The sequence below is a fragment of the Apteryx mantelli genome, chromosome 1 (genome assembly GCF_036417845.1).
Source record: "Apteryx mantelli isolate bAptMan1 chromosome 1, bAptMan1.hap1, whole genome shotgun sequence".
Taxonomy (NCBI): domain Eukaryota; kingdom Metazoa; phylum Chordata; class Aves; order Apterygiformes; family Apterygidae; genus Apteryx; species Apteryx mantelli.
The window spans coordinates 157,561,071-157,588,204 of NC_089978.1; the positions used below are offsets into that span (position 1 = coordinate 157,561,071).

At 39.8% G+C, this 27,134-nt stretch overlaps 1 protein-coding gene across 1 annotated transcript in view; it reads right to left on the reverse strand.

Annotated features, from left to right (window-relative positions):
• AGK (acylglycerol kinase) overlaps positions 1-18,682 on the reverse strand; it is a 40,912-nt gene extending 22,230 nt beyond the window's left edge. The window contains exons 1-7 of the mRNA XM_013947393.2: positions 18,513-18,682; positions 9,533-9,572; positions 6,486-6,565; positions 5,164-5,239; positions 3,676-3,768; positions 2,648-2,680; positions 561-655 (exon numbers count right to left, since the gene is read on the reverse strand). Coding sequence (XP_013802847.2) covers positions 561-655; positions 2,648-2,680; positions 3,676-3,768; positions 5,164-5,239; positions 6,486-6,565; positions 9,533-9,572; positions 18,513-18,622 — 527 coding nt within the window. The 5' untranslated portion in view covers positions 18,623-18,682. The remainder of the gene's footprint in view (positions 1-560; positions 656-2,647; positions 2,681-3,675; positions 3,769-5,163; positions 5,240-6,485; positions 6,566-9,532; positions 9,573-18,512) is intronic.
• Between the last annotated feature and the right edge of the window lie 8,452 nt (positions 18,683-27,134).

Genomic DNA, 27,134 nt, shown 5'->3' on the forward strand with positions numbered 1-27,134 from the left:
ATCAGATCCAGGATGATGACAGATAGATTCAGAATGCTGGACAGTTGCCAGCATCAGTCCCTTCACAAAGAGGTGCAAGAAACCCTGCAGAAGTCAGTAAGGGGATCCAATCTCCTAAAGAGATTCTTGTATTCCTTATTATGCAGGTGCATATCAGGTTATATGCAGACTAGTTTCTAGAATTCTTAAACTGGAAGAGGGATGGAAAGAGGACTGGGGTTTGTTTTGTCATATCCCTGATATTGTATCTCTGACTATTCCTAGGAGGCTTGATCCTTTTTATCTTTTTTGATTCATGCCAAACTCTTAACATGACATGATCACTGAGACATTAGCTACAGCAAATGATTTTGTGTTTTAATAATACACATAGTTCCTCCTTTTAATTTTTATTCAGTTTTGGAAGTCATTAATTCAGGCAAGTCCAGAGAATCATCAGGCTCTGCCCAGAGACTGCCAAGTCCAATGTAATATAGAAAAAAAGAAAGCACCAAACTACCAAGAAGCACCGCTCCTCGAAATCAAACAAAAGCCCCCTTTCAGAAACATATAATACTTACTGAACTTGGTTCATGCTTTCAGGGTAGAGTGTGTGGCTCAGAGTGCTGGTCTTTCCAAGGGGTATGAATCCTATAGGAATCTTACTGAAGGCAGCCTGGATGCATGAGGAAAGTAAATTAACATTTGCATCAGCTAAACGAAGTTTCCTGTGTGAAGATCACAGCTGTGTCTGATATCACCCCTTTGGCACTAAGGAGCCAGGCACTTCCTTAAATGAGGCAGTAATACATAATGACTCAGAACATGGCATCCGAGTCTCTGAACCCACCATTGCCAACTGGTCACAAAGGAGCTCTCTGTAATCATTAAGGGCATTGTTACATGAAGGTTGGCAGATATGTATTAACTAATGTATGGATTCTGTCAGCGATCTGCCATCTTTCTTAATACTGACGGTGGCATCTGAAGCTCTGAATCTCATTTACCATTGCAGAAATCCCTCTTTGATAGAGTAACCTTGCATGGCAAAGAGATTTTCTCAGTTAAGCAAAGGAATTTAATGGATTCCTCTGGCATCTGAATCTTGAAGCAGCAGAAGGTCTAATTTTTGAAAGTCACTGACCATGTTTTTTTTTGTATCACAGTTCAGCAAAGGAGCTTGTTGAAGGAGCAAGTTATTACACTACACCTCATAATAAACTGTGCTTCTTGAAGCATGTCAGCAAATCAATGTAAACTACTGTATATCACAATGTACCATCTCTCTTCTGGGTGCTGCTGCTAGCAGCACCATGATACTGCAAATCCATGCTGGCTAAACAATATTCCTCTCACTTCATGCTTACCTACTCTTCCTTGCTACCTCTCTATACTCGTCCTTGCTACTACCTATACGTCAACTGATCTCAAACATCCTTCTTTCATTTTCTTCAGAATTGTTTTATAGCTTGCAAAAAGATGGGCTATTTGCAGCTCATGCAGTCATGCTCTGCTCCCTGGGCTACTAGGAACAGCACCTCTAGAACACCTTGCACAGGCTCTTCCTATTCAGACAACAGTGGTAGGACATACCCAAGTAAACAGTGTAAGCAGAGCACAAAGTGAAGAGGCTGAACTGCAGTTCCTTACTTCTAGGACAGAGTGATATGAGGGACAAGAAGAATTCTCTGGCCAAAGACAACAAGTGATACAGCAACAATACTACAGTGCAGTATTCCATCCAAAATAGTGCTGCATTTAGAACTGCTGTATGCACGTCTACTGCAAATGCTACTGCAAATCAGCGCAAGCTACATCAAGACAACAAAAAACAGAAGAAGAAACAGCCAATAAAACCTCCAACACTTTTCTTCCAGACTCTTTAGTTTATAAAGGTCTTATGTGCCAACTATAATAATATTAAATTTAAAAAACGTATTTCTCTGAACTGATACACCTAGTGCACTTTAAAAATACTGGCTTGATTGAAGAGTTTCTCTCATCACATTCAAACAAAGCAACTGCCCAAACAGATACAATTCTATCTGCCAAGGATATCATCATATTCTTGTCTAGATCATTTAATTGAGTTTTTGCCAGATCCTGCCAGAAGGTTTTGGGAACACTGTCCTCCCTCTTTAAAAAGAAAAATCTCTCATTTCCAGTATGAGCATTCCACCTTGAGAAGTTAAGATTTGCTCTCTGCAACCAGCTACATAGGTAGATATTCACTGCTTAGAAAAAAATGGCAAAACAATCATAAAGCAATAGGAGCGCAGCCATAACTGAAATCAGTTTCAAGCTTGTACAAACACAGGAAAACACGTATTTTGCCCAACGCTTCTGCCAAACAAAGCAGCATACACAGCTGGTTCATGGGTCTTTGAAAGTTGTGCATCTGGCTTCTCAACGATCCCTGCTTTGCAGCTGGAAACTTCCCAAAGCCTTGGCTTGGGAGCCATTGCACTCCCTGAGAAACAGAATGAAGACCAAAGTGCAGAACTGCAGGACACTAGTGTGTCTGACTCTCTATGCAGAAAGCTGGCATGGGATTATTAAGCAACAGTATCCATAGAAGACAGCTGGGGCCAAGAGATCACAATGAATGCCAGAGATATGCCCCTAAGAAATAAACAAACAAAATTTTAAGAATGACAGACTTTCTCACCTCATCTGCTCTGCGGAGAAGTCCAGTTATGACCTAAAAAAACCAAAAACAACAACAACAAAACAGCAGAAATGCTCAGCTTTGAGAATTTTGTTTTATAGTTACAGTGGAAAGCTATGAAAATCATACACATATTTGCTCTTCAGAGAAGACTTAGGAAGCATCTACTCTTTTAAGGAATGTGCTGTTTGTTGCTGCTTACATGGAAAAGGACGCATGTTCAGTGCGCTAAAATGATGGAAATAGCAGGGTTCCGAGTGTACAGGCACCACAACCAATATCAGCATAAACATTTTAACGCTGAATAGACCCAGATGGCTCTGCATAATGCAACAATAGCATTGCTCAGTGTGCAATTAACAGTAATCAATTTCTCAGGCCAGGAGAAACTTAGAGATATACTTTGACCGCTTTCTCTTAAGGCCATTGCATTTCATTTAGTCATTCTCTTACGAAGCCCGTAGTTAGCATTTCTGGAGATGCTTTAATAAAATACAGCCTGTATTGAAAGAGAGATTACCTCCCTAGTTCTGCTGGTAGTTTGCTCCTGTGATTAACTGTCCTGACGATATGCATTTATTGAACACGTACCATGCTTTGTTATCATTCCCACGTAACTTTTAAATTATTTGACTCCCACTTAGCAAAACATGCATTTCTCCTGGGAAGTACAGATAGGCTAGGAATTAATTTTGAAAATTAAACTATTACAACTACATTACATAGAAAGAAAAAGTTGGAAACATGTCTCCCCAGATAACTTTGTTGTTCTAGAACAAAATTCTGGAAGGCAGTTACGTCAAACACTCTTGCTCTCCCCCTCTCCTCCCATGGTCACTTTTAGGCTAATAACAAGTAGCAGTTTTCTTATTCCCAGAAAATTATAGCATTGACTGAAAACACGGATGCTGAAATGGACAAGTCACCAGTGGGAACTGCTGTGATGCTGTCACATTACACAGACTCAGTCTTCTCACCCTCAGCCTGACTACGACTGTCAACAAACCAGGACAGAGCTCCTGCAGTACCTCCTGTACTGTGCCATCTCCTCCTGCAATAATGATCAGATCTGTATTTTCCATCAGTTCCAGCAGCTTTTTTGCTTGTCCTTCATAATCAGTCTGAAGAAACAGAAACCCAAACATGAGAATTCAGGTGACCACTTCTAGGATTTCTCTTCTATAGAACGAAAAGAGTGATCTAACCATTTACTTAATACTAGTTCTCATATAGTACATAGCACTGTATACATCTTGCATTATATTCACTGAAATCTCTTCAGCTTATGAAGCAAGTCTACTGCTTAACAGAACATAAAAAAGCAAGCACACACACACACAAAGCATAAATGAAATACCACAATAAGCCTCATTCAACAGATTTAGAATATCCCAGCAATAATCAAATTTTCAGGTACTTTTACATTTAAACAAAACACAAGCAAACACTGGCATGCTCTTGCAGGAAAAATCCTATCATCTTTAGCAGCCAAAGTGGTCCTGATCATGGTTTGTCTCCTCTGAAAGGCAGAATCAGATGCAGAAAAGGTTGCTGCCCAATGGCAGGCTAGGAAAGCCTGCAGCTGCAGTAGAGACTGCACTGACTTACCAAATCATCAAAACTATTTTCTGCAAAACCAATCTTTTTTTCAGGGACATCTCAGTTACTGGCCCAGCCCTGTTTTGCTAACTTGCCAGGTCTGAAGTTTCAAAGTGTCAGCTTTAAATTTTCAAGAACAAATTTTTCTCTTAGGCTGAGACTAAATATTTTAATGAACAGAGAAATGCATTAATAAAAACAGGAGTTTAATACTAAACAAAACCTTACCAAAAAGATTCCAAGACAGAAAGATATTTATTAGAGTACTTTATCTCCAGGGAATAATGACTACTAAACAATCAACATATCACAGCCTCAAAAACCTTCAAAGAGATCAGAATCCCTTCATGTTCACTTTTTCTTCTCTTTCCAAGGAAAACATCTCTGCAAATTCACACCATTTACAGCTCAAATTCTGCTTTGCTGATGGGAATGTTAAATTATTTGGGGATATGATGAAATATTTTTAATGTGAAAATAAAAGATTGTTTATAATTAAAGTGTCTCACTGTATGTCCAAGTTCTTCTGTTTTGAATTCAGCAAGCTCAAGAAGAATTGACAATTTCAAGAGCAATCAGCTTGAACCACCAGCCAGCACCCAAATATTTAGAGATATCCCTTTCAAACATCAGTTACAGAAAAGCTGTCATAAATACATGTGCACACACACACACACACACACTGTTTTAACTGAAATTTAAAAACGCAGCACACAGTCTCTAAATTAACTATCAATTAAAAGAAAAAGATTAAGTACCACTTTAAAATTTCAATATTTATTTCCTCCCACCAGATGCCTACAGACAACTGAGATTTTCAAATGCATCCAAAATTCAATTCTCCAAGAAGAGAAAGCATAGCAGACTATATACATACATATATACATGTATGTATAACAGAACCTATCAGTTCTTACCTTAACCACAGTTATATCCAAGCCAGATAAGTGCAAAATTGGAGCAGCATTCTTTTCAAAAAGGGTCCTGGCTTTGCTAGAAGAAATAGAGGAAAAACTATTTCATCAGTCTGGTGGCTAAAAAATTAAAAAGGAAAGAAGCAAATGAATAACAAGAAGAAATCTAGTTAAGAAAAAGACATACAATTTACATAATAAGTCACTCAGCCTGTCAGTCCAGAAAGATGAGATTTGGTTTGGTTCAAATATATTAATTTAGACTCATACTTCAGATACGTCAGCTTTTTGTTCCAGTTTTAATAAATGCAGAAAAGGTTATCTAGCCTTCTCCAAAAATAATAAAAAAAAAAAATCAAAATAAGATCTCCAGAAAGAAATTTATTAGAAAATAAATGAGTTACAGAGCACCAGGCTTTAAAACCACAAAGAAGGCCAATCTAGGTTTTCAGAAAGAATTAAAAAAAAAAAAAAAAAAAAAAAAAAAAAAAAAAAAACTTTTACATATTATTAAGTTTGGAAGCAAAATTTTACCTGACCTTCTTTTAAAGGACTCATGCATTTTATGCCTGTAACTGCATATTAAAATAATTATACCATTAATTATAAATTACTTGCAATAAGCAGAAACATGAGACTAGAAGACAGATTATTAGCTCTATGCATTTTTCAGCCATGGGTGTCTCGAACAAAAACATGCAAGTCCACGCAGTTCCATGTCAGACAAATCACTCCTCTGATATTGCTACTGAACCCCCACAGAGATACAACTGATAAGGGGCTTAGCTGATCAGCAGAAACAGACAGATATCATACCTAAGATGGCTGTTTTTCTGCTAATGAGTACTCAAAAAAGGTAGCCAACCTCTCCCAGGAGTTTTGTTCTGGGCCCATATTTGGCCTCTCAGTTTGCAGGCACATCCCTTTCAAGGGCAGGTTCCCACAAAAATAAGATCACTGTTGGCTAACTTCAACCCTTGAGGAAATCAAGGTCATACCCAATTTCTATAGTCTTTGAGGAAGAAAACAGAGGAGGAAAACAGGTGTCACACAGAAAAGCAGTGATGAAGGTCCTAACACAGGATAAAGGAAAACTTTTAAAAAAATAATTTGGAACTCATTCTTTCAACTTAAGCATCTACTTCTATTTCTCAAACCAATATTTTCTGGTCAATTAAATTTTGTAATAGTTCTACAGTACCAGCTTGGCATCAGAAGAAGGCAAAATATGAGCTAAAAAGTTTGTCTGTTTTTTATAGTGAATGGCAGATTAGAAATACAAAAAAAGTGTCTCACATAGGAGTGTAGGGGAGGGGGGATTTTACCCTTTGCAAGCTGCTGGGTTCAGAAACACTGTTGCTTTCTTCACTGGCATATTGGAAGGAATCAGCTGGTTGCCAAAAGCCTAAGAGAAAAAAAAGAGCAGAGTTCAGTTTTCTCTTCTAAGCATGTTGGTAAAACACTTCAAAACAATGAATCCCCACAAATGTCAGTGGGCTTTAATCCTCATGACAATCAAATGACTTCTATCTCCCATCATTGTACAGGGATCATCCTGTTCAGGGATCATTACACTGAGCAACAGCTAATATAATTGTCAAAAGGAATCCTGACCTCATCTTTATGATTTCACCATGATTTCTTTTGTATCAGCCCCTAACTTTCTGCCATGGGCAGAGATCGAGGAAACTATCCTTGATTCTAAGGTTACTCAATGTTCTTTCCTTATATAATTCTGATACACCTGCTTCTCACCTTCTCTGGGCATCTTTTTCCACGTCTGCCCTTCATTTCTTATCTCTCTTTTGCCCATTTTTGTATTTTCTATGCTTACATTTGAAGATAAGAAAGAACCATCACCACAGAATTTGCCCTGACCAATAAGCAAGCTCACTGTTTCTCCAATACTTTTTCTTCCTACTGTTTCCCTAAAACAATTACGGGATTCCTCTTCGACATCTAATCCAAATTTGAACAGGTGCCTTTTAAGTTATTTGGGAGTTACTTCATGCAGCCTCTTGGACATTCTAGCAATTTTTACCCATTTCTGCAGCTTTTCAGCACAGAAAGAGGCAAGAAAAGGCAAGGCTTCCACACGGTACTTTTCTCTCTCTAAACCCCTTTTACCTCACCTAAAGGCATCTTCACTACCACACCAAATCAATCTGTTTTTATGAGCACACGGATGACAATGTACTTGGAAGCACCATCCAGAAGTCCCCAAAATAAAGCAGAATCAAGAGACTACTGCACTAAACACAAGACAGAGACAACTGTCTGTCTTTTTTTCCCTTTGTCTTGAAAGCTAATCCTCTGGCAGGAATTTTCATATTGAAGAATATGGACACTGTATACAAAGCACATTAGATTGTAGTGATCACTGGCTGTTCAAAGCTGAGGTTAATTCCACTTGACACTTTGCTGAAGAAACCTCTATTAAAAGAAGTGTGCAGCTGGATATGCAGCTCAAAACATTCAAATTTCTTCTTCAAGAAAAGAAAAAGGATGGGAAAAGTTGCTGAGGGCAAAAGAATGGTCAAAGAAAGAGGAAAAAAAATCAACACCTCTTTAGCTTTAGTCAAAAAACAGCCAAAAAAAACCCCAGATTTAATTTATTGCAATTGTTGAGGAGGGAGAATCAGGAAACATGGAGACGTCCTTAATACTCCTCTGGCATGTTACAGCTGGTAGAAAGAATTAAATACTCACTTGGGGGGTACAATGTGATGTTTTTGCTTACTCTAAACAAACAACCTAACAAGGCTTATACTCATAAACGGTTTTTGAGTAATGACATAATCATTCCTTTATGGTATATACTTAGGTATTTATGTTAGATATGGGGGTATTTCTAAAGCAAATTCTAATTTTTAAGGCAGGAAATTTAAAAAATGCACCATTTTAGAAATTGTTTTAATAATTTTTCTTATGTTCAGATGGAACTTCTGTATTTCATTTTGTGCCTGTTGCCTTTCATCCTGTCCTAGGCACCACTGAAAAGAGTCTGGCTCTATCTTCTTGACACCCTCCCTTCAGATATTTATACACATTGATAAAATCTCCCTGAGCAAACAGATACTGAGGTACTAACTGATATTCATCAGCGATATAAAAAACTTCTATCACCTTGATATCTAAGCAGTGAAAATGAATACAGAAAACATAAATATCAAGAACAACTGATATTATCAATTGGAATCCCATCTGACTCCGAAGGTATGATTTATGAAAATGGGATTTTCAGAAAAAGGTTTTTCTTTTCCTTCTTTGAGACTTGAGCTTTGTTATATCAATTCTGGGAAGAAGCTCCACATCCCAGAGCAAGTTGCTGTGAACATCTTTCCCTCAACATCTGGCAGGCTAAAACTGGGATTTTTCAGATGCACCACAGTTACAAAGCAGGGTAATCTCAAGCAAGGTTCTTTAATGAGAAAAACGATTTTCACCATTTGTTTTAGGATCTAGTACATAGTAGCGATGGGAGCAATATCACACCTGCAAAACCTCTAAGTTCTGTCGTGGAGAAGTAGGTTTAGAATAAGATTTATTTGCAGGAGGCAGAAAGACTCTTAAAATCCTACACCACACCAATGAGGTAATCAGAGCAGGTTAACAGTATCTGTGCTATGATGTAATCCATGAGCAGCAGCACTTGCACCAGTGAAAGAACACTTATTAAGGGAAGGATTTCTTTATGGGAATATTACAGTAAGGAAATTTGTCCACTGCTTGTTGCCCATGAAGACCAGAAGCTACAAAAAGCAATAGCCAGTATCTTCAGAGAACAACTAGCTTCCCTCTCTCAGAACACCAGTTTTCTTGTCAGTGATTAGAGACTGAATGATCTCCATTTAGTCGCATGGGTCTTCAAAAATGCTAGGTCAGTCTTCATGCTTAGTACCTTTGATAAAGGCACTCTAGATTGAAAGGATAAGTGCAAGCTCTCTCCAGCTGAGCACTAACGTGAAGCAGCTTGAGCTGCCTTTGCCCAGACTGCAACCGTTGTGGTGGATCTGAGATTTCAAACTTCTGTCACATCAACAAATCACCTTTCAACCAGAACTTTACAGGCATGGAGTAATTAAACTGGCAGAAATGGAAGACTGGGTAGCCGGAGCAGTAACTAGGATTACCCTAATGATACCATTGCACTGTTCACGGCAGCAGCAGAGCCAGGGCATTACAGGTACAGTACTCCAGCTGGTGGCTGGCAGCATTGTCCACCAGTTGGCACTTTGGCAAAAGAACACAGATGGCATCGTTATAAGGCTTGTCACGTAGAGAGGGCCTGCTGGGAAAAATCTCAGGAGCCCTGCACAACCAAGATAAGAGGGGGGTTTTAACCTAATTTTATCACTTTAAATGGTATTACCTGGGCTTCTTGGCATGCAGCTCTTCGTAGCAGGTTATCACTATTAGGCAAGACAGAATAGAAAGTGGACATTAGGTAGAATAAGTTTAAAACAATTTGCTCATTTTCCAAAAATAGATGCATACCCTTCTTATATATGCTTTGACAGCCCTGAGATTAAAAAAACATGGTTAATACCTATTTAACATATTTTTAAGGATAAAACACACCCATTTAAGCACACATGCATACATTTTTTTCTGCATGTGCATACAAACATCCCTTATATTGTAAAGTAGAAAACAGACCAGTGTTCCAAGTTTGCTAAGATTATATAAGCTATGAGACACTGTATAACTGTGACCTTTTTAAAATTGCTACATAACTGCACTCAAGATCTAAGCTTTCTTTTTTTTTTTTAAATGTTAAAACTGCCTGTTATTTATGCTGAGGCTACTTACCATTCTGGCAGCATAGAAGGGATTTATAGTAGCCTTAAGTGCAATTTACATGGACTTAAACCTCTGTGTGTTATAAATGTGAACTCCCTTCTCCACTGGCTTGTGAACTGAACTCAGGTTATCACAGTACCTATCACCCCTGTACGTCTGAAGATGGTGTAAAGCAGTAACTCAGAGAGGTGAGAATCACTTAACTCACCTCAGTTAAGTTTAAAAGTAAATAAGAAAATACCAGTATTAGAGACGCTACTGAATATCATTAAAAAAAAAAAAAAAAAAACCACACCTTTCCAGACTACTATTTGTGCTTGTCATTGCTGATGTACAGCATTAGCAAGGTAGCACGAAGGGCACAGTTGGCAAGTCAACTGGAAATAGAGCTACTGAGCAAGAATCAAAATCCAGTTCTTTCTCAGACCAAAATCCAGTTCTTTCTCAGACCAAGAGAAGCCCTATTGGGTCTCACAGACAAGAAAAGGAGTGCTATTCTGCAGTGCCAAAAGTTTTACCCGGCCTCTAACTACCAAAGTCACTTCCTCCTCCTTGCTAAAATTGAAAAAAATCCATCAACTTCCCCTTGGCAATTTCTGGCAAGGCAGTACATTACTGTTGCAAAAATCTCCAGTACAATTAAAAACAAACAAACAAAAAAAAATAGCATAATATACACCAAAATTAACACAACAATGAAAAACAATTGACTAGGAAAGCAGCACACTTCTGCCACAAACTTTGGTTCATTAGGCCAAATTCTGCAATGGAAATGGCAGAACAGAAGGCAAGGCCCTGGTCAGAATTTTTGGACCAAAATAGAGATGATATTCAATTCTGCAAGCTTACACTATTCACCTATCACTGAAGCTACATAAGCTGCTCTTTTTGACATCACCAAAAGATGCTGCAATGTCCCAAAAGGAAAAGTAGAGTGACTTCAGGGGAGGAATAAAGTTGAGTACTGAAAAAATAACTCTACAACTAAAGAGCAACAGAAGTATTCTTAGTAACAATAAAAAGACAAAAGGAAGAATTTGAGCATGGAAAAAGAAAACATGTAAACAATACATCACCAGGATAGCACATAACTGGAGTATTAAAAAAAAAAATTCTGGAGACAGAAGCATGCCTTTAACTTAATAATCACTCTTTAAAACCTCTGTAATAAGTCATTTGTATTAAGAACCAGAAATATTACTTACAGGAGAGACAGGTGTTTTTAATTGCAGTAATTTTAAGAAAGAGTACTAGATAAAATAACTCTCCTTATGAAAAGGTTTGGATACCAAGCTAGGTAAAATTCCCACAGCTAATTCTAGCTCAGTCAAGGAAGTACTACAGGCTAACAAGCCCACGTTGTACTGCTGGTTAGAAGTTCTTTATATAGTGACTTTTATTTTTTTTCCCCTGTGACTACATGTGGACAGAACAAATGCTCAACAATTGCAATTTTGATATGTAGACCTGAACTATTACGGGGTATCGAAAAAAACCTCCCTATCAATTGATGGCTGCACAGGACCACAGCTGTTGCATATGAGAATTGCTGTCCTAACCTTATTAACAACTTTCAGTCAAATCCACGTTATCTATTTACTTCACATTGATGCTATTTTTGTTCAGAGATCAAACTGGGTCATATTTCAGCCAGCCATGTCTTCATAGAACCTGCAACCTAATGCTCTAGTGTTAATCACTTTTAAAATTGAGCCCAGTACAACTTTTCAAATGCAAGCAAAAGACACTGTGCTGTCTGCCCTAGCCTGCAAAGATCCTCAATGCAACAGTCAAGGATGCAAGCTTGATTCACCTCAGCGGAGTGAACCAGGCTTGATAGTTTAGAGGTCACATTAAGCTTATTTTCTCCTGCACTGAAGCACTTACAGAAAGAAGAAAGTCCACTCTGAGGCATTTCATTCTGGTGTCAAAAGGAAAGGTTTAGGTTCTTAGACTAGAAGAACCACACTTGTCCAGCAACTTATAGATGATTTGATTTTCTCTCCAGTAAAACACCATGCACAGAATCCCAGGCCATCCTAGCCACATTCCCAGGCTTCCCCCTGATTCAATAGGACATTTATTTTTTAAAGTTTAGTTTAAGAATTTCAGATAAGAGGAGAACTTTCTTTCCTTAACACATTATTTAAATGGTCAACTATCTTCACCCTCAAGAAAAAAAAATAATTAAAAAAAAAGCAGAAATACACATACAGGTGAGAACATCACTCTTTCTGTATTACAATTCTTGCCTTTGTTCATCTTGTGTGGTTGACCTGGAATCCCACAAGTGAGTTTGAAAGGCCTCTGCACGTCAAACTAATTATTAAATACAGCTACAAAAATATTAAAAATAACAAAAAGTAACTTTTTTAGTCTTCTGTCTCAGTATGTATTAGATTATCTAAATATGTCTGCTTACCAGCTCCAAGAGTAAAAGAGACTTTAATGAGAAACATAAAATTTTGTCAATTTTTTTTGTATTTTATTGACTAGCACTGCAGAGTAACAAAGCAGTATCAGTAACACTCCAAAACAAGAAGGTGGAGACAGAGGAAAATTACAGATCAAGTTACTGTACTGCCTGAAAGAATACATGAGGATTTCTTATGACTAGCATCATATCCACAGCAAACTAAAAATCAGTTCTTACTTTACATTTCCCTTACGGGCTTATAGACACAAACATCTGTAAACATTTCATGCATGAAAGCTGCCTGAAGGCCCAGATCCCATAGAACAACTCAACAGCAAACACAGGGCTATGCCAAATTAAGGAAAGAACATAGAAAGAAAGAGTGAGCAACTGTCCAAAACTCATCACACAGCAGCTATGCCAGAACACACAGGGCTGTTACAGCCCCGTACCTGTAAGAACTGCTTGAATTGAGGCTGTTCTGATTTATGTCTTCAACATCCTCAGCATAGGACTGGTAACCACTGCTCCTGTCATAAACGTTTTCAGCCAAAATTGGGAATTAACACTGTTACACATAGAGATCTGCACAATTTAGTATGTATGCTCCTCCAGTTGAGAGTGCATCCTCTGCACAAGTGCCAGCAGAGGCCAGGGCTGAAAGGATGGTTCCCATGAAGAAAGGTCAATCACGGCAGCAACGAACTCAACAAACAGAAGACAGCAAACTCAAACTGAACAAGCTGTTTGAGGCCCATGGCAGCAGCAAGAGTCAGCCCACATCTTAAAGCCAACCAAAGCAACTCCCCTAGAAGTGGCCATACTACAATGCAGAGAGAAGTTCAGATGTGAGATTCCCATTTCCAAAAGCATTATCAGCATTAAATCTAAGACTACCAAGTACATTCAAGCAATAAGAAGCCTAAAAGTACTCAAGTTCAGTGTCTGGATCAAAACACACTGCTTTGTGAATATACAGGAGGGGAGCTTGACCAAAGTTGTGCATGCAGTACCAGCTCTCGAGAGCTATAACAGAACTCCTAAAAGAGAGTTTATGCTATCAAAGAGCATTTTGACTGCTTCCAATATAGCAAGACCACTCTTTGCTTCATATAAGCATTTATTTCTAGCTTGATTTTGGAAAGACATGAAAGTCAAATCTTAGTTTGCATCAGCTTTCTCCAAGACTTAAAATCTATGCTCAACATTTTTGATGAAATTAATAATAAAAAGGCAGTCACTCAGGAAGAGGTATGCAGAAAGGTGATGAAGTGAGTTGGCAAACAGACAGAGACTAGCAATCAAATTACAGATAACAATGAAAATCAGATTACTGTCACAGTGTCAAAGGCCCATAAGCCTTTCCAGTATTTTCTACACAGAAAGTCAACACTAATATACATAGAGTTAAGCTAATTATCTGAGGGGTCCACTGCCTCCATACAACACAAAAGTCCCCATCCTGGCATGGTGATGATCAGCTAATCAACAGTACAACTGTAATAGTCTGGCCAAGTCTGACAATCAGTTTAGCAGATGTTCAGCACACTGGAGAAGACTAAATTTCTGCTGATTTGACATAGCTGGTGACTCACTGCACCATCTGGATATATAAACAGTAGCAATAGCTCTTTTCAGGAGGAATGATCCAGGACATGAGCTGAGAAGGTGAGAGGAGCGTCAAAAGCTCTCAAATATGGTGGAAATTTTCAAACAATCTTATGGTATCTTCTTGCTATTTTCTTTGCCAATCAAGTAACATTTCAAGAAAATAATTTGAATTTTATACTATGACTACTTATACCAATTAAGTCAATGAGCACCACCAGCTACCCAACAGGAACACAGCCAGTATTAAGTTGCATGCCCTTTTTTCATCCTACTAGAAAACAAAAAAAATCCCCCAAAACAAAACAAGCTTAATACTTTATCTGTAATCACTTTCCTGTAAATATGTATGTGACTTTAAACAGAATTATGGTATATAATTATATATACACAATGATACTGCGTATAAGCATGTATCTGCACACACCCTCTAAGCTTTGATCTAGTATATTGAATTCAGCCTCCCTCATACTTGTAGTATGATATGCTAGACTAAATTGACGGTAATATGTGAATTCATGTAATCCAGCAAAATTAAAGGGAGACAATCTCACATGTGACAACACTGAGTTCTCCTTTTACTCTTCTACTACTACAAGGCTATTCTCTATCCCAAATGCAGGAACTTGGATATTTTAAGCATTTTAGTTAATAGTAGTTCAGCCAGACATAATGCCTAGTACTGCACACATCAGCTTATATATGAAAAACTTTTGCTACTTCCAGAACTATGCCTCTTTTGAAGAGGCATGTCCCGTTACATTACATATTTAAAATGCCAGAATCACAAATGGGGAGATGGAGAAATCAACACAAGGTTTCCTCTTTATTCTTCCCCTCACCCCCCAAAAAAAAACTTATTTTCAAATCAGTCAGTATTTGAACAAATGCCTCCAAAGATGGAAGACTGCCACACTGATCACAGTGTAACCCAGTACAGCCTGTGATATGACTGGAGGGGGACACCTAGGTCCATTTTGCAACAGGGAAGAGAGGCACAGGGAACAAGTCTGGAGAAGGTAACATTCTCCTTGTCCAGATTTGTCCATGTAGCATCCTCCAAAGTCATAACCAAGTACTCAAGAACTCTTCTGTCCCTTTGGACTTGTAGAGGCTGACTTCAGAAGAGCTGTCTTTTATTTGCAGGAGAGGTTGTTATTTCCAGTAGCTCCACTTAATGCAAGCATCATAGCTTCTGCATCCAAAACAAGCAGGAACCTTGAGAAGCCAAAAAAGCTAAATGATCTTCTCCTTGAAAGAGAAATATGTTAGAAAATCCAAAAGGACAGAAAAGCCAAGGGCAGGGGGAAATCTTTCTTCAGCTGCAAAGGAGTGAGCAACACCTCAAACAGCTAATTCCAGGAAGTCAGAGGCTAACCTGAATTGAAGTGATGCTAAAGAGAGCCCCTTCATCAAAAACTCCAGCAATTCCAGAAACTGAAGCACAAGACTTCACTAAACCTTTAATCTGTTCTAAAATGACAAATAAAAGTCTAGTCAAGTATGCCTCATGCATAGTAATTTAGCCTCAGATGTCGATAACAGCAAGCCTCACAGCCAGCATGGCCTATGTATGGTTCCCTTTTTAACCACTTCAAATGTTGCCCGGAGCAGTTAGTGCACGGGGCTAAAGGCACATCTCCTGCTGCCCAGCATAACTAGTACTTAAAAAAAGAAACTGGGGACAGGGGTGACACAGGAAGAAAAAAAAAAAAATCCACATTTGGAGGAAAACCAGAAGCTGCAGACAGGGATCTCTATTCCCTGTTATCCAGCAGTCACAGGATAAAGCCACCTCTATGCACAGGGCAGCATATAGGGGCTGCTGAGACAACCTTTGCATTTTTGCACTCTTAGCATCAGACTCTTCTGTTACTCCTCATTTTTCTACGCCCTGGCAGAAACAATCCTCCACAGAGATCAAGATCAAGAAGTGACCAGTTGTCACTTTATACAAACAGTATTTAAACCTCTGAAAACAGTACTTTACAGCTGTGCTTCAGGCTACATCAAAGTACACAGAGCAGACTGTCATCACAGGATTTCTTACCTTGCATCTCCTTGGCATGGTAAGGAAATGCTGTGTTATCCTGTCTGGATAAAAGACGAAACTTAAGAATGGGATGTGTAAACATTTTATTTTTCTTTACTTCATCTTCTGGGTTAAAGCACTGTGCCTACTACATTTGACACAAATAACCTCTGAGCACTTAAATTTAGATATTGAAAGTTCAGTTTTTGTTTGTTTGCCTTTCATATTTTCCTCTTTATTCATTTTTGGGTTAACTGTGGTTAAGTTTCACTTTCTCCTTGATCATTGACTTGTTTTCATGGGTCCTGCGCAAAGGGAACTACACAGCAAATGAATACAACTGAAACCAACAGTATATAGGCACATAAACTCATAGAAAGAACAAAAAAGCGGAGACTGGTTATGTCTGACAGTGCTCCTATGCCTCCTCAAGTGACCATTCTACATAGGCACAAGGAGCACATTTAGTCTTTTCCTTAATGTTCTATTTCAGTAGCTCTACAGTACTCAGATCTGAAATGCACTTTGTTCGCTGCCATTAGCATCTGCAGCAACAGAAGATTGATAAAGAGCAACTTACATACACAGGGTATATGGGAAGATCACAGGAAGTTCTGACTTGCCAGACAACCTCTTGTATGAGTGCTACCGAACAATTTCTTCCTCCTTGTTTTGTACATAAATTTTTGGCTGTTAAATTTACTCTGGCTAAGAGGTATCCAGAATGATAGAACTTCAAATAATTACTTAGATACATTTTGCTACTTTATCTGAAGTTAAAGTTAGAGTCTTTAGAAGCGAAAGTGGACTGTAAGCTCAGTGATTCACTGACACTACAGGAAGGCATCAAAAAACCAACCTGTTTAGAACAGATACTTCTGCTTACAACACAGCAGTACACTCTGTATTTCTTTTCTATGTTGGCCTATGTAGGCATATACATGAAATCATGACCTTGTTACTACCATTTTTGCTCACCTGAAGTAATTCTCCATCTTATCATAACCTTCCCTACAATCAGCAATTACCAAAAAAAAGTGTGGATGGAGAGTTTTTTGCTGTTTGCCTGCAGTCAACTAAGCCTTAATGCTTCAGGTAGGACATAAGCAACTAAAGCAGATGTACCATTCAAAACAAAGACTGATTTAATGCTAAAGTCCCCAGGCAGAAGGAGATAAACAAAGAAGGAAAGTGTAACACACACCATAAGCAGATTTATTTTCCTAAGTTTTCTGCTGAGGCTTTGGCAGCATTTTAACGTAAGTAGAAAAGAACACTGTTAAAAAATCCTGGCTTAACAATTAAAAAGACACAAGATAATGACAGAAAATACGGTAGCAACAGAAAGAACAATTTTAAAAAATAATTTGACTATACTTGCATTTTGGTCAAGTATATTAACTCTAATCTTAAAGAGCAGGGATTAAAATATAGGCCTAGCTATTTAAAAAAAGTAAACTAGGATTTTGACTACTATAAGGAGCATTTGGTCCACAGATAACAAATGTGGAAATGATACCTGGCTATGTATGATTTATGTTACAACACAGTTACTGCAGTAATTGATGAGTTTCTTCCAGTTACACTGGTGACAAGAGCAAAACATACACACTACAAAAGTCTGCACAACTGCTGCTAATGCTGCGCATCTCAGAAGGCACAAATTCTCATGCAATAAAAATCTGGCCATCTCTGAGAGATCTGACACCATCAAAAAAATAGAGACATGAAAGCCCCTGGGCAAATGACCACAATCTCATAATAACCTCCTTCTGTACATGAAGCTGATTTCCATTCGGCTACCAATGATTTGTATCAGTGGAATCATTTGCAGGTATAGGGCCTACATTTTCATTCATCATTACAATATTGCTTAAAAGCAAGTAACCCAATGACATACATGTATCTGACTGCATTTTTAAGTAGGAAGAGAAAAATCTTTCTCCTCTGCAGCTGACCCAAAAAAGACTCAAGCTACTTTGACACAAAGTTTGTTTAAAGCTACTCTGCCACAGCGTCAGCGTTACTACAGGTTACCAACTGAACTAGACCAAAACTCACAATAAGCCAACACTAGAAGTCACAAGAAGAATTTAAGCCTTTTTAGCACCACGACTGGATGGAGCGGCAACAGATATCACCCCGAGGAGACTCCCATGCTTTGGAATGTACTTAGAAAGACAGATGGGAACTTCTCCAACAGGAAAACCCCACACTAGCAGTCACAGGGGAAGGAAAGGGAAGGGCTTTGAAAGATGGTCCCGTTCTGTGAGAAGCTGAGAACGCTGTGGCAGCTCCCCTTCTCTTTAGGGGGCCAGTGGCTTTTTAAAGGATACGAAAAAACCCCCAGCCTCGGTGCCAGAAAGGCTGGAGCTCCCCCTGCTCCTCCCACGGCTGCGGCCTCCCCGCGGCCTCCTCGCCCGGGGGGGGGGGGGGGGGATGCTCGCTCTACCCGCCCTCCCCCGGCCCCTGCCGCGGCCCGGCGGTCGTTACCGGTGCTTGCCATGGAGCCAGCTGCCCCCCCAGGAGAGCAGGCAGGCCCCAGCCGTCGTTTTCTTCCAGTGGTTCCGCAGGGTCTTGAGCGCGCTGACCACCCTGGCCATGGCGTCCGGCCGCCCGCGCGCGGAGGCCGCCACGCGGGGCTCGCGGCGAACCGTTGGGCGGCGGCTACCGCCACGGGGCCGCCCACCCGCCGCCCGCCCCGGCTGGAAACGGCTCCCCCGGCACTCGCGTTCCGCGCAGCAACGGTCCCCCCACCCCCGAAACCGGTACCCCAACGCTGCCCGCCGCAGTTAAAACACATAACTTCCCCCCGCCACCCGCCGAGGCGTTAGGCCGAGGCCATTTGGGAGGGGGTCGAGGTGACACCGAAGTGTCCCTTAGGGGGTGACACTTGCAAGCGGAGGGGTGTTTTGCCAGCCTGACCACCGCTAAGCAGGCCTGGGCCCGGACGCCCCAGGCCTGGCGTGCCGTGCCCCCGCGGTGGTCCTTGTGTGTCCCCAAATAGCTGCCAAACTCCCTACTTTAATTTAAAAAATATCCAAGGAAAAGTATTTTCAGACCCGTGCTTCTGTCCTCATAATCTCGCTGTTCAGTTATCCTCCAAGCCACGACATGACCCAAAGCCTTCAGCGCCGACAGCTTTCCTCAGCAATCCGCTCTGCCAAAGGCGAGACAAAGCTGTGCTGCAGGTAGGGATTCAGGATGCAGAAGAACAAGTGGTAACGATGAGGATAAAACAGAGAATTCTGGGTACTTGGACAGTACAGTTCAAGAAGTATTACCAGTACGTCAAGAAAAAAATATTAATAGAGAGTGGCTCACCAAAAACAACAGAAAGCAGAAAATTGGAAGAACACAGCCACCAGAAACAAGAGGAGCAGGTGACTTTCTGCATAGTAGAGGACAAAAGTGAATAGAAGGTTTTTCACACCAATATGAATACTCAAGGTACAAGAAAATTGCAGAAAATATTTCTGAAGATTCAGCTAACTGAATAGAATGGAAAGTTGTATAGGAAGGACTTGGGATTTGCTGCTTGAGCTCCACCAACTAGATGACCACATGCACCAGGAGAAAAGTCTCCAACTGTCCATGGAAAACCGACCATCCTTGCAAGGATTTCATACAATGAAAAAACAGAATGAATGTCCTGCAAGGTAAAGGCATGGATATGACAAAGTGACAAGACCTGACTTCATGACAGGAAAAGCTTTTGGACAATCTGGTGGTGACAGTCCATACTAGCATTAATGCCATGGCTTCATATGATGTCTCACAGATTACAAACAGCCTCAGAGATTTCAGAAAAGTGATGAATGGGAGGCATGTGTGACTAATACTCAAAGAGATCTTTCCTGTCTTTATGAGAAAGACAGACAGATGGTAGATCGTTCAAAATGAGCCATTGGCTAAATAATGGTGTAAGAAAGCATTCTGTTTCTGTAGAACACTGGCCCACTTTTGATGGGGACAAGGGCTTACACACTTGGGACGACAAAGAAGCAGTCTGGAAGGGACCAGCTGGTCAGTGTAATAAACTTAAGGCCAGACAGAATTTTCTTCCGAGAATGTTTTTTTCCGCCACGCAAAATGCCATTTTCATCAAAATCTGAACATTTACAAAAATGCCAAAATCAATAAAATGACTTTTGGGTAAAAACTTCCCCAAACCCTTCTGCTTAATGATGTCAGAATTGGATGTGAGTAATAACATAAGGGGATGACTGAGGCCAAACTTGGGAGTTTGCGCATGCAAAAGTCTGTTCTGCAAGAAATCAAGTTAACGTAGAAGACAGTCCAGAAGACATTCTGTTATTAGTGATAAGGAAAACAGTTTAAAACCTATGGATTGGTCTCCGTACTGTTTTTTTGTTGTTTTTTTTTTTGTCAAGTAAAAGATTTGGGGGTTGTTTTTCTAAGACAAAATATTAAAAGATCAACCACTGGTGAATATTTCAGGCATACCATTGTCCAGTTTAATATTTGGGTTCATCTGTACAGTGCATCTCAGTGTGGTAAGGACATACACTTGATGTGCTGCTGAATCCAGATTCCAGGTGGTGCAGAATGATTAAATGTCCTACTTTTTCTTTTGTATTGTCCTACTTTTTGTGAGAATTCAGGTGGTGTGGCCAATTGCTAGCAACAACAGCAACAAATACTAGGACTCTCATCCTACTTTCCTTAGCTTATGAAAAGATTGCATGCTGATATATACTTTTCAAATTCAGTAATTCTCATGAGGTACCACAAATAATTTACAAACATCTGTAACTTCTTCCTTCCCCACCAAGTCTACAGAGTATAGCTGTGTTTATTAAGACTCCTTCTAAAACAAGCTTAAAATTTTAAAAGAAAGTCTTTTTAGTATGTCAATACATGTTCAAAGCAGTCAGAAAAATGCTTAAAAGTATGAAGGGCCTGAATATCTCAGAGAGAGCTGAATGGAAATTTACCTGAATTCATGTGCATGAAAACACATTTGAATTAGTATAAATGAGAAATTTTATTCAAATACTCATTGTCTTTCAGCATTCCTAGCAGAGTTTGGAATTGTATCAGAATATTTTTTGTATATACTCAAGGTAATCCTTCAGTTAGAGATCTCTCTCTCTAGAGTGTCTGCACTTGGAAGACTAGGTCTAAGGTAGTGTAAATCAGTTTACCTCAGTGATGCTGAGTGATGTTTCCCAGTACAAGAAAGACATGGATGCAGTGAAGCAAGTCCGGCAAAGGGCCATTAAGATCATTACGGTATTGAAGCATCTGACATATGAGGGGAGAGCTGGGATTTTTTAGTGTGGAGAAGATAAGGCTCAAGGGGGATCTTATCAATGTGTATAAACAGCTGATCTGGAGGAAGTAAGGAAGGTGGCGCCAGACTTTTCACTGTGGTATCCAGTGACAGGATGAGAGGCAATGGGCACAAGTTGGCAAACACAAAATTCAATTTAAACATAAGAAAAAACTTTTTTGATGGGAGGGTGGTCAAACACTGGAACAGGTTTTCCAGAGAGATTGTGGAGTCTCCATCCTTGGAGATATTCAAAAGCTGACTGGACACAGCCCTGAGCAACCTGCTCTGGTTGACCCTGCACTGAGCATGGAGGTTGCACTAGAAGATCTCCAAAGGTGCCTTTTGACCTCAACAACTCTCTGATTCTGTGACTTTATCTGAAGATTTGGCCTGGGAGTTTTGAGATGGCACTTTTTGGAGTGAACTGCCCTTAAAATAAACACTGCATACAACAACAGATTGTGCATTTGTCTGATTATCTGGCTTTATTTACGATGCATTGTCCATTCTGAAATCCCTCCTGGCAAACATTTATGTCCTAGTTTTTGGTCGTGGCCATCTGATCACCCTCAAGGTAGATCACACCTGCTGTGCTCCTGCATGTACCACAATACTTCCTTTTCAGTTCTCCCATTTTTTTGCATGTCAATTCAATAGAAGTGGGCATTAGAGTAGGTGCAATGGAGAATGAGAGGGTAAAGGGTTGATCTTGTACATCCTCTGGATTATATATTGTAGTCATTTTTTTAGGCCAGGCAAAACAATTATTACCTTTTTCAGAAAACTGTTCAGAGGAGACTGAAATAAGTGTTTTGTTTTCTTATGCTTGCTAGATGCTTGTGTAAAAGAAGCCAGCATTCAAAAAGCTGGCCCAGAAGTCTAATGCTTGAGTTGGGATGTGTCACCTGAAATTCTCGCACAAGTTGTCTGTGAATACAGGTCAGTGCCTCATCTCAGTTACTCATATCTGACCCATTTTTGAAGAGCAATTTTTTATCATTCTCTCTGCACCATCAATGCCAAGTCTGTTAGCAGAAGAAGCCTCGGATACATGACCATGCCTCAGGGACTTATTTGTTTATAACTTAAGTCACTTGCTTTACCAGCTGCCTATTTATTGAGTTCTTTTCTTAGCCACAAAATATGGGCGAAATGATAGAAAGTTTACTTCTCTACTGCATGGCAATGCCCTGCAGTTATACATACATAAGTTTTGGCAAGGACAGAGAATGATATAGTTACTTTTTCTGTCCAGCACGATCTGTTCTAAAGTCCCCAACTCAGCTAACTCATCTGGGTTGGCGATTTTCTGCCATAGGCAATTCCTTGGGCATGGGACTGAACCTAGGTAATCATTTTACTGAAGTCACCAGTTTCATCCCTTGGTATGGAGTTTTGAGTGGGACCTTCCAAAAGTTCCAAGCAAATCAGGAGCAGAAATCCCATTCACAGTCAGTGCTTAGTACCAGCTGGGGCTTTATTCAAATTCAGGGTCTGAAAGCTAATTTTAGCCAGCTGCTCTGTAGGTAATCCTCATACAGTTGACTAGATTACACCATCTTGCATCACCAATAGATCATATACCGGCACTATACAAGGAAAGAGGGGAGTTTCTTTGCATGACGGTAGCATGAAAGGTATGTGCCTGTGTGTGCATAAGAGAAAAGGACGTCCCGAGTCCCAGCTCCAGATGTAGCTGTTCTATCATCCTTACAGCAACAGAGGATTGAGACCCCTATATCAGACAACCAGTCTGCTGGACATTCTGACATTCATGACTCAGCTAAGGATGGACTGAGAGTGTCAAATAGCAGGGCTATAATCTGCATCTCCTGCCCTAGTGGCGATCATGCATCTTCAGATGCTTCCTTAAGGTAAAATGCAAACAGCTGCTTGTATTGTTAAGAAGCCAAGTTTATCTGTAGGAGCTGCACATTTGCTGCACGAATATATGTCCATTTTCCTACTAGACCAAGACAGTAATTCCACCTCAACAACTCCCCTTTTACACATTATTATCACTCCGGCCAGAGAGACAAGGGGAGAGCATCTTCTTTTGACACACAACCTTCAAGCTTTTGCATTGTTGATGAAAAAAACCCAGACTCTAAATCTCTCCAGGCCTCTGACCCAGGAAAGGATATTATAATTTGCTCTTTTAATTCTGCAACCACTTGAACACCTGCCAGGCCATGGACATAGATTGGGCTGCAGGACAGAGCTGCTTCCTTCCCTGTCCAAGGGGTTCCCCTGCTAGCTGAAGTCTCTGGTAGGCTTCTCAATCGATGTTTCTCAGCTTGCATATCCAGGGTCTGAGGCTGTTGTTTCCCCCCTTGTCCCTGGTCCCTTTCCGTTCCAGCCCAGGTCACTGTCCTGGGTGGGAGACAGGGAAATATGCAGCCACTGAATCTAATCAGAGGAAGCGCCTATCTGTAAGAGCAGAAAAAGTTCATGATGGATTCTCTTGCCCTCATTTCCAACTGTGCCTGAAGGTGCGAGTCCCTGGGGTGGTCACGTCTGCAGTCAGTACCTGCTCCACTGGCTTGGAGAAAGATCTGAATTGTGCTGGCAGTTTTTGGTTGGATAACTCTGCACAGGAATAATCTTTCCACTTCTTCCCCTCCACACTCTTCCTCTGCTGTCCTGTAGGCAGACCATGATAAAAGCTTCACCCTCCCTAAAACAAAATTCAGGCATGTGCCTAGCATATTTCTAGAGCAAAAAAATCACCACCTTTACCCATTGTCCCTTCTTCCTATGGTTGGACTATTACACAGCAATAGTCATTGATTCTCTGAGTTTACTGACTTTTTTTCTGAGGGAATGAATGGAGATATTCACAGCTTTTGAACAACAGCAGAAACCCATTAAACTGCTCTGTGGAAATCTTGTCGGGAACTTGTTTCTTTATCAGAGGCACACTTCAGAAGGCTCTGCACTTACTCTCAGCCTGTTTGGAGTCAGTAAACACAGTTGTTACTGAGGCATGAGGGTGAGCAGCCCTGGATACTAAGCTTTAAATGTAGCAAGGAGGGAGATGAAAATTTCTGTAAGCTTCTGGTCTCAGAGCTGGCCAGAAATATTAACTCAGCTCCAGCATCAGTTTGCCTTCCCTCAGGTCTGCTCTGAATGAAAGGAACAAGGACAGGCCCCTGGGGCTGGGATAGATCCATCCACCCAGCTAGCACAAAACCCTGCACTGAAAAATCCCTAGCAATTTCTTTGATAGTATTAATCACCCTACACAGCACTTTTCATCAAAGGTCTCAGTGAGTGCTACAAAGAGGACATCAGTTCATCTCTGAACTGGTGTTGTTACTATGGTGCTGCTGCTGTTAAGGGACTCTTCATAGAAAGGAGTTTAATACAGGGAGGGAGAGAGAAAGAGAGAGACCAACTGCACAGTGCAGAAGTGCTCCAGGGATCTGAATAGCTCTCTAAGCAATATCCATTTGGAAGTGAGGTAACTGTCATCCAACACTGTGGTAATGGATAACTTCTCCTGGGCTTAAATTTGCAAGCAAACATTTTCACTTCCACACAGAGAACCTCAGAGTGGATAAATTAAAACTGTGCTCTTTGTTTAACAAAAAAAGAAATGTGTTCTCTCCATTTATCCCTGCTCTACAGCTGGATAAGGGAGGGTACAAATTCCAGGCTTTTACACTGTTGATTTCAGTGTGCCCAGAAATGTGATGTTCTATACTACTTACCTCAGTTACATTAAAACATCACCTACCTGAAAATTCAGCTGCTATTATATACCATCCTGGTTATGTCCTATAGCCAGCTGATACTATATTCATAACAGCCCCCGAAAACTACTAATACATCAGCAGCAATGTTTCATTTTTCATTGAGGCAGTGACATACTAATCCATGGACCAGATGGAATGGAGCCTTGGGCAATTGTAATCAAAGAGCAACAGCCACAGTCTGAAAGAAAGAGAGATTCCCAGTTGGTTTCCTATTAAATGCTTCTATTTTCATTTTGTGTTGATTCAATTGTGTGCATCACCATGGCCCACTGAACACATCTGGCTGACATCTTAGATCGCATACCCAGCACATTACTGTGTTTGTTCTAAGTTTCAGTTCTTCCAAAGTCAGTCCCAATGCTCTGTAAAGACAAATTCTTTTATTTTTGTCCTTAGGTGGAGTTGGGGGACAATACAATCAGTCGCAGTCAAAGGCAAGATGAGTAAATCCATCACTGTAATGAAGAACCACTCCCATTCCTCTTCACCAGTAAAGTATATCTTTGCCACCATGGAAGCTAGAAGATTAATTTGACTTGGATTTTGGAGCACAAAATACAGCCACTTAGAAGAAGTATCATACTGCTGAGTTACTGCAAATTGATCTAGTTCAGCCCCTGCCAAAAGATAAATCCTGCATCTAATATTGACAATGAATTTTGCATATAAATTCTTACTGGCCATTCCAGCTGTCTATGAAATAGAGTTCTTAATGTTTTCAGGTGTTGGTGAATGCATAACTATGCTTTTATTTTTTTTTAATTAGTTAAATTCGAAGAAAGCCTGATGATCTGTTTTTTCATTATCTCTTATCTTTCTGTTATTTCAAAGGTCATCTTTTTCCTCTGTCCACTAGAAAAAGTGGGGCCTTCCCCTCACAGCTACTGGAGTGACAGATCTGTCTGTTTTATTGTATATTCTATTTCCTTAGGTTCTGGAAGACATCTGGGAGTTTTTCCAAACATGTTCTTTAAATAAACTCCGTAGCATTTTCAGCAAATGTATTTTCAACAGTTTCTGTGGCTAGTTTGTTTTTTATTTAGGTTTATGCTGCATTTATCTTCCAGAAAGTTACTAAGTGATATGGCTTTAAAAAATACTGTTGTTGGTCTTGTGTTATTAATTTATATGCTAATTGTGACACAGTCATTGCTTTTGAATTCCATGCAATATCTTTCACTACATACAGTGTGTTTTCTTTGAAGTCGTATCACATTGTGATCTGGTGTCAGTTTAAAGGCTGTGACTTTGCTTTTAGTGTTGTTTAGACATTCTTTTCACTTAATATGCTGCTTTAAGGATCTACGATGAGATGATGCTGAGGCAGTATAAGAATCTGGGCCTTGACTAGGCCAGATTAGAACAGTGTTGTATTTTACATTAAATAAAAGTAGTTTGTGGCACAGTTATTACCTACTACTTGTTAGCTGTCCCTCCAAATGCATAGACATTATTATCTCCATTTATATGACATCTTTGCTTAATTGAATCTCTTGTTTTCCCTATCTAAGAACAGATGGGAGAAGTAGTTGCAATACTGAATATCATAAGGTACCTGGAGTAAAGTAAATTAAGAAAATACAATGACTGCAAGATTGAAGCAGTTAAACCGTTAACAGAAGATTTACAATTAAGAATTAACAGAGAATATAGAATTTGCCAAGCAACAGAAATCACCCGGTCTACAGTGAAGCTTACAGAGAATGAACAGGGCTCTGACATTACAGATGTGGAGAATCCAAAATTCTAGAAGAAAGGAGACTTGAGAAGTCAGATATGTAAAAACAGCTTATGGAATTATGCATGCTATAGCAAATAAGATAAATTGGGATAATGCCCATTGCTTTACAAAAATGTGTGAATCCAACAGGAGGAGTACACAGGATGAATAAAGAAAACAAGGACAGCATCACTTGCTCAGATGAAAATTATAGAGCAAAAATGTACAACACAGCAGTCAAAGACGGATGGATGGTCAAACTGGAAGTAAATAGGATAATTATACTTTTAACTGTTAAAACAGAAGCAAATGTGTTGCCAGAAATACTTCTAGAAGAC